Source organism: Passer montanus, unplaced genomic scaffold (genome assembly GCF_014805655.1).
Source record: "Passer montanus isolate IOZ18808 unplaced genomic scaffold, ASM1480565v1 scaffold52, whole genome shotgun sequence".
Taxonomy (NCBI): domain Eukaryota; kingdom Metazoa; phylum Chordata; class Aves; order Passeriformes; family Passeridae; genus Passer; species Passer montanus.
The window spans coordinates 1,695,409-1,703,694 of NW_024370152.1; the positions used below are offsets into that span (position 1 = coordinate 1,695,409).

General features: G+C 46.1%; 1 protein-coding gene across 1 annotated transcript; it reads left to right on the forward strand.

Moving 5' to 3' along the window:
• The first annotated feature begins 1,211 nt into the window (after positions 1-1,211).
• ATP5ME (ATP synthase membrane subunit e) lies at positions 1,212-3,519 on the forward strand. Its single transcript, XM_039724185.1, has 4 exons — positions 1,212-1,373; positions 1,518-1,572; positions 1,818-1,916; positions 3,379-3,519. Exons 1-4 carry the CDS (start codon positions 1,338-1,340, stop codon positions 3,402-3,404), a joined length of 216 nt encoding a protein of 71 aa, XP_039580119.1. The 5' UTR covers positions 1,212-1,337; the 3' UTR covers positions 3,405-3,519.
• The last annotated feature ends 4,767 nt before the right edge of the window (positions 3,520-8,286 follow it).

An 8,286-nucleotide genomic window follows, 5' to 3' on the forward strand; every position in this document is an offset into this window, starting at 1 on the left:
AATGTTTTTAATGTGATGTAAAGAAATGTTGATTCTACTCCTCATGGTATCTGAAGAGAATGAAACCCAAAAACTGAATCTAGCCAAGGAGTTTAATTTCAGTGTTTATAAGGATGCTTTGTATAAAGCAATATATAAATACTACAAAGCACTGTATTGGCTCAATAATGTTTTTTTTTAATTACTAGTTTTTGGTGTATGTGTGGGTGTGTTTGGTTTGTTTGTTGGTTGGTTTGGTTTTTTTGTGTTGGTTTGTTTCTGGGGTTTTTTTTTGGTTTTTTTGTTTTGTTTTGTTTTTTTGGTTTTTTTGGTTTTTTGTTTACCCCACTTACAAATTGGTAATTTGTTCCGCAGAAAGAACCATTTTATTTTGCTTACAGTCAAGATAGCATTATTCAACCCAAATTTGGTAATATCTCAGAACCTAAACCTCAGGACAAACATGGTATAAGACTTTGTATAAAGAGAGCTCATTTACCATAATTTTAATTTATTGAGAAACAAACTTCATTAATTTGAATTGTTCTTCTTAAGTAGGACGATCATTCCCAAATATAACTGTAACTAGTTGTTCTTGATAGAATGCTAATGAGCACAGGGTTTTGTATCTGTGAAAATTAAAGTGACATACAGTAATTACAATCCCAGAACCACAGAGTGAATGTCATTGGAAGGGGCCTCTGAAGACCATCGAGTCCAACCCTCCAGTTTAAGGCAGGGTTGGCTGGATGGGTTGGTTGCAGAGGTCTGTGTCCAGTCAGACTCAGCAACTGCACAGAGACACCATAACCACTTAATGACGGAATCATTAAGCTTGTAAGAGACCCTTGAGCTCATCCAGTCCAGCCGTGAATCTGCTGTTCAGCCAGCAGTGCACTGTAACCCCCAGAGCACTAAACCACGTCCGCTGCACCACATCCTCATGCCTCTTGAACCTCCAGGGATGGGGACTGCACCGCCTCCCTGGCCAACCTATGCCAATACGCTGAAAGCGAAAAAGATTTCCAGTATCTGTTTTAAAAGGGCACAAAAAAAAAAAAGGGGGGGGGTTTTCTTTTGTTCCATTTAAAAGGAAATTCCAGCTGTTCAGTCTGTGCGCATTTATCATTGAAAAACATGGATCCCCTCGGCCTTTCCCACAGGCTGCCTAGCCGTACCTCCCGCAGCCCCTCCCTGAGGCGGAGACGCCGCGGCCGCGCCGCCGGCGCTCTCTGAGTGACGGGCTCGCCGACCCTCGGGAAGCAGATTACAGCGCGGCATTCGGCTTCCCGGTCACGGCTGCTCCCCGCCCCTTCCCGCCGCCGCGCTCAGTTCCGGCCTCCGCCGCCGCCGCCAGGATGATCCCGCCGGTGCAGGTGTCCCCGCTCATCAAGGTGAGGGCGCTGGGGGCACCGCCCGCGCTGTCCCGGGGGCGCGGGGAGGGCCGTCCGGGCCGGGCCGGGCCGGGGGGCGGCGGCGGGGGTCGGCCGTGCCTGTGGACTGAGCGAAGGGCGCGTCCTTGTCTCTGCCTCCCGCAGTTCACCCGGTACTCGGCGCTGCTCGTGGGGATGATCTACGGCAAGAAGCGATACGGTGAGTGGGGCGTCCCCGGCGGCCGCCCCCCGCTCCCCCGCGCCCGCCCCGCAAGGGCACCTTGAAATGTCCCGGCCGCCATTTCCCTCCCCCGGCCCGGGCACGGCCCTGCCACAGATCCCTGTGAAATGTGCCTTTCTGCCAGCAAAAATGGCCCTTCCTCCTTTTTGACCGAGCCCGCAGGAGCGGAGCTTTCCGCTGGGGGTTGGAGAAGTTGTGTTTTAAAGGGATTGTCTTGATGGCAGACTACCTGAAGCCGATTGCTGAAGAAGAGAGAAGAATAGAGGCAGAGGAGAAAAAGAAACGTGAAGAACTGGAGCGCATTGCAAAAGAGCTTGCAGAAGGTAGTTCCTCAGTTTAGTGTATTCATCCCACACTGTGTTCCAGGTGTTAGGCTGCAGGACTGGTGTTCCACTGCAGTGCTCTTAGGAGAAACTGGGGCCTGCAGCTAATCCCTGGAGGCAGGGGTTAGGTCCATGTGGGGAGTAAATAGTACCGCTGTTTAATTATGCCTGCATTTTGGAAAGCTTGTTAGAGCAAGACCTAACACTTTTGCAACAGTCAGGACTTGTTACATGGCTGTGAGGAATAACTGAATCTGTATGTCAGCTGTGGTGGCATGTCCCTTTTTCATCTGGATGTGCAAGCCCTTTGCTCCATGCAGTGTAGGAACCTCACAAATATGACTGAATATAGGGCATAGGCAACAGTACATAATTGCAACTTGAGATTTTTAAGGGGCATCACACATGAATTGTTGGAGGTCAGCTTGGTCTTTTTGTATTTTTCAGTGTGAGAGCTTCATTTGTTGTATCTCTCACATGAAGAGGGTGTGCTGAAGGGCATCACTTGCAACTAATTATTCTCATTCCCTTCCACCTCTGGTATTGCTGCTGCAGTATTCCTGCTGCAGCATTGTTTCCCTTGTCCTTGGGATTATTTCTTGTGTTCCCTGTACAGGTCTAACAGAGGATTCCTTCCCCACTTCCATACAGAGGAATATGCTTTCTAGCTTTGTTTCACCTAGGGTTTTTAGGAAGACTGAGAAGAATTTTAAGAAAATCAATTAACAACTCGGGCTGTTCTTGGTGCAGATACACACTCAGTAATTCTTTCCATGCGAGAGTGACATTTGCATTGTTCTAAACAAAACTAGTGTTGAACAAAACACTATCATTAAGTATACATACAGAAATTAAAATGTCTTGTCTATGACTTACTGCAGATAAAACTTTTTGCTTTCATAAACACATTATCTCTGTTGGTCATGGACTAAATAAATGGGTCTTTTAGATGTTCTCTAGATAGACGAAACTTCCTGTATTTTTGGAGGTGGAGGCTGTACTGTATGTAATGTTGTTAGGGCACCTAGTAAGGAAATTTTCTTGATTATTGCTTTAGAATGTTTAATCTGTTTAAAAGAGGCACATAGGTGACAGGTCTGTTGTTCCCAGCAATGGGCTTGGTCTGTTTTTAAAGAAAAGCAGTTGTTAAACTCTTGTTATGTGCAGTGCAGTTCCTAAAGACTGTTCCTTAAAGATGGAACGTACCTGCAGTGGTAGCTTTTTCTGGGTTCGTTTGACTTGTTAGTTCAGAAAACTGTCTTTTACTACTGAGTAAACTTAAAAGTTTGCCATCACCCCAGAGCTGTGAATTACAATTCTGTTGAATAAACAGAAGTGGGAATCTTAAATGCTGGCCAGAAAGAAATTACTTAAAGATAGGCTTTGATTCCACTATGCTTTGTATGTTTTAGTTCTGCGTGGGAGTGGCTTATAACCATGTTTGTGTTTTCTTCCCTTTTAGCAAGTGAAGATTCCATACTGAAATAAACAACAGATTTCATCTGAATTTCGCACATGGAAATACATGGCTAGGCTCTGAGCTGTTCAGTGGTTTTTGAACTCTGTGTGATACTCTTATCAATAAAGTACTTACTACACTTCAGTTGGTATTTTTTGAGTGAATTACACAGAACAGCAGAAAAAAACAGGGAAAGAATGTGACTAGAAGCAGCTGTCATGTTCTAGCTATTGTTGCAACTGAAATACTCCACTGTATTCCCCAAGCAATAGCCAGTCACTACCCCCATTATCCACTGGTAATGATTGTGATCAGAAATACATAAAATTTTATATATATTTTTATATATTATTTATATTTTATATTTATTTATATATATATATATTGAAATACTCCACTGTATTCCCCAAGCAATAGCCAGTCACTACCCCCATTATCCACTGGTAATGATTGTGATCAGAAATACATAAAATTTTATATATATTGGCAGGTGGAGGAGTCTGGCAAGGCACTGCCTGAATCTGTTACTTAAATGGCTTGACGGGGAAGTTTCATGGAATGAGAATGTCAAGGGTTGGAAGGGACCTTCAGGATCCTCTAGTCCCAGCCTCACTGCCATGGGCAGAGACACCTCTCACTGCATCAGGTTGCTCAGGAACTTGTCCAGCCTGGCTTTGAACAGTGCCAGGGTTGGGGCACCCACAGCTGCCTGGGCAACCTGTTCCAGTGTCTCACCACCCTCTCAGGAGAGAATTTCTTCCCAATATTTGATAGAAATTTCCCTTCTTTCAGTTTGTACCCATTACTCTTTGTCTTATCACTGCAGTTGCTGATGAAGAGTCCCTCTCCAGCTCCCTTCAGATACTGCAGGGTTGTTAGGAGGTCTCTCTTTTCCAGGCTGAACACCTCCAGCTCTCTCAGCCTGTCTGGGGGAGGTGCTCCAGCCCTCTTATCAATGTCGTGGCCTCCTCTGCACTTGCTCCAACAGTTCCATGTTCTTTATGGCTGGAGGCACCAGAGCTGTTCTCAGTACTCCAGGTGGGATCTCACAAGAGCAGAGGGGCCGTGGCCCTGCTGCCCACGCTGCTCCGGATTCAGCCCAGGATCCCATTGCCTTTCTGGGCTGGGAGTACCCATGGCTGGGTCATGTTAAGGTTTTCATCAACCATCACTCCCAAGTCCTTCTCCTCAGGGCTGCTAAAATCTTGGATGTAGTACTCTCTGAGCTTTCATGGAGGTTTCCTTTCACAGGATCTGGATATGCTGGTGGGACAAAGCCCCTTTACCGAGCACCAAGATATGCAATCCATCTGCCTGAAAGGTGGAGCTGGGATCGATACCCTCCCTGTGGCATTCAATACAGTCTCTTTGAAGAACTGATTGAATGTTGAGTTGTTCCTGTTCCTCCTGTCTGGGAGGAGAGGAGCACTTCCCAGGCTTAGTTCAAGTCAGGCTGTGGCCAGCTCAGAAAAGATGACAGTAAGCATTTCTCTCAGATACACAAGTAGTGGCTGAAGACTACATTATCCAATCTCCCTGTCCGTTTTTCCCTGCCGTTCTGCCAGGACTGCCATCCTCACAGCTCTGCCAGCAGCAGAGGCCTTCTACGTGCTCCCATCTCTGACTCTTCCAGGTCAGGCATCTCCACTCACAACTCAGCAGCAGTCCAGGTCCAGCAGAACAAATGTCTGAAGGGCGTACACATGCTCTTTTTCAGTAACTAAGAGCTCCTATCTTGTGTCAGCTTGCCCCACCCCTTCCAGGAACAGCAGATGATGGCCAAGATGCAGGATTAAAAATCCCCTGACAGTTTCTCAGGCAAGCCTCTTCTCTTGCATGGATGGAAGATTTACATTCCAGCACAGAGCATCTCTCTCAGAAACCTCACCTGCCAGTCCCACGGGGATATTCATTTTTCTACTCCCTCAACCTCCATTTTAATAACCAAGAATGGAGGTCTGTATGCATTACCTGCTTCAGTGAGGCACTGACAAAACAGGTCCCCTCCCACTGCACTTGAGAGCTGCATCAAGCCAAAGGTGAAAATACTTAACTGGATTGTAGGCAAATATGCCATGAGCAGATTTGAGTTCTCTACAGCCCTCAACCAACTTTTCCTGAAGCTGTGTTGCAATTACATACATCTTTTTTCAGGCCTGATGTTCTGACCTGCCTCTGAAGCAGGGTAACTGAGTTCCTGTTAATAGAGCCGTTGGGTGGATTAGAGTGAAACAACATTGAATGACTACTATGTATACATGAGAGAGGTTTATTTCAAAACAATTTGGTTGCAGTGGAAAGGAGGTATGTAGCTGTTTCGGTTCTTTCCCATTAAAAAAAAAGGTGACAATATCACAAGAAAAATGCATATGAAAAAGAAAGAAACAGAAAGACAAAAGTAGATAGTGGAGAGGAAAGACCCAGTGACAAGACCTGATTGTTTCAATTTTGATTCCACGTTCATCACTCTGATGGTCACAGTCTTGATCTGTTGGGGATGGAGGCCCATGCAACAAAGAGTTTGATGGGCGGTTGTATGTTCAAGCCTACGTGGGAACACCCCAACAGCTCTCTGGAGAGGGGTTTTACATTATCTGATGCAACACTGTGGAAATGAGCCAGGGTGCTTCTTCAGGGATCTTTGATGGCTTATGTTGCCTTCTAATGGCACAACTGCTGTTTGGCCCTGCTTCTGGCAGCTGCATAGTTTTGCCAGTTGTGTCTTATCAGAAAGAAGGAATACTCTGAGGCCTATGTGTGAACACCCCCATGCCTCCTGTCCTGGGGCAACTTTATAATGCCCGTATCCCCACTCATCTGATCAGCCCAGAAATAAGTTTTGCATCTTTAAGATTGATTCTGAGAGTGAAGGGGGGGAGAGAAAAAGCACACAGTTTATTATCAGAAACTGCACTTGCTCCCCCGCATCCTTCTCCTAAATTGTGCCGTCTGCAGCATAGACAGAGCTCTCCTTTGCTTTTTAGTTATTTTTTACCTAGTTGAGGCAGAGAAGTTCCCTGGACTGTGGTTTTTTTCTTTTTCTTGGAGCTGTTTAAACCTGTTCTGGACTGAAAACTCAGAAGAGCACTGGCAGCTTGCACCTGTGGCCCACCAGGCCAGGCCAGGTCGGTGGCATTTCCACTGCTGGAGAGACTGATAACAAACTGAGTGAGCTGAGCCACAGCCCGCCAAAGACACTTTCTGAGTTTGGCATCTCTTCAGATTGGCAAGAGGTTTTATTATTTAATACTGTGGGGTGGTGGGGTTTTTTTGTGGTTTTTTTGGGGTGTGTTTTTGTTTGTTTGTTTGTTTTTTGTTTTGTTTTGGGGTTTTTTTGTTTGTGGGTTTTTTTGTTTGGTTGGTTTTGGGGGTTTTTTGTTTGTGTTTTTTTTTTGTTTGGTTTGGTTTGGTTTGGTTTTTTTGTGTGTGTGTGTGCGCTGCTGAATACTTTGCCTGTGAAATAAACAGGTTTTTTCCACTTTTCTCTGAAGAAATATTTTCCCAAAGCAGTTGGGGGAGGGGCCACTTGAATCTGCTTTCTAGAGGAACCTCTTTAGAGGTTTGCTCCCAGATTTGCCCTGGAGGGAGAGTTTTGCCTTGTTAGATGCAGTTGTGCCTCACCAGAAGGCAGGAGGTTGTCATGATAAAAAACATTACCCTACTTCTGCAGCATCTGCTTCTGATATGCCTTTTTCCCAATCCCAAAAACACTTTGTTTAAGGCATCAGTCCCAGGCTGTCATGGAAACTGGCTCAACCAGCCCACCCAAGCAAAGTTTGGTCTGTCACACCTGGGAAAACAGTGGACAAATCTGTTTCTTGGCCCTTTTCTTTCTCCATGTCTAACATATCCAGGCAGCCAGCTCCCAGGTGCAAAGGGAGACCACTGCAGGAGGAACTATGCCAAATTTCACCTGCATCTAACTGACCAATACCTCCACTGAGAAACAGTCACTGGAAAGGGTCCACCCCTGATAAACAGCCTCCTCCACTGGCACCCCACTCTTGAGTGTCCATGGACACCCCCTGCATGCATGCATGCATGCATGCATGCATAGTCCCTTTGGAGTCCCTTTGGAAGCATGCCCACCCTGATGCTGTGAGGACAAGCTGTGTTCCTGAGTGCATGTGGGCAGACAGGGCACAGCCACCCACAACTCACAGCATGTGATGGATAGAGAGGCACACCATGCTCCTTCTGTGAGCAGCTCTGCTGGAGCACCCTCCAGTCCTCTGAGTGCTCCATGCTGGCTACAGGGAGCAGGAAGGTTAGTCTCCAGGTTTTATTTCCCAGAAAACATTTGAGAACATAGGGAGCTTTTCTCAGTATTTAAATGTGTCTTGTTGTGATCATCAAAATCCTGCTGCTACCACTATGCCATACAATAACCCTGTGGAATTTTTACTGCTTAAAAAAAAAAAAAAAAAAAAAAAAAAAAACAACAACAAAACCCACCAAACAAAAAAAAAAAGCCCCCACCAGAACTTATTTGTCTTCCTCTGTTTTCTGACAAAAGCTTCCCACATGGTCCTCTGCTCTTGTGGGACCCCACCTGGAGTACTGAGAACAGCTCTGGTGCCTCCAGCCATAAAGAACATGGAACTGTTGGAGCAAGTGCAGAGGAGGCCACAACATTGATAAGAGGGCTGGAGCACCTCCTCCAGACAGGCTGAGAGAGCTGGAGGTGTTCAGCCTGGAAAAGAGAAGGCTTTGTGGAGACCTCCTGGCATCCCTGCTGTATCTGAAGGGTCCTACAGGGAAGCTGGAGAGGGACTCTTCATCAGCAACTGCAGTGATAAGACAAAGAGTAATGGGTACAAACTGAAAGAAGGGAAATTTCTATCAAATATTGGGAAGAAATTCTCTCCTGAGAGGGTGGTGAGACACTGGAACAGGTTGCCCAGGCAGCTA

Excerpts from the sequence above, each read along its gene's own strand:
- ATP5ME (XM_039724185.1), top strand. The coding sequence starts at position 1,338 with ATGATCCCGCCGGTGCAGGTGTCCCCGCTCATCAAG. Across the intron at positions 1,374-1,517 it reads AGGTGTCCCCGCTCATCAAG|TTCACCCGGTACTCGGCGCT; the intron begins GTGAGGGCGCTG and ends TGCCTCCCGCAG. Across the intron at positions 1,573-1,817 it reads CTACGGCAAGAAGCGATACG|ACTACCTGAAGCCGATTGCT; the intron begins GTGAGTGGGGCG and ends TCTTGATGGCAG.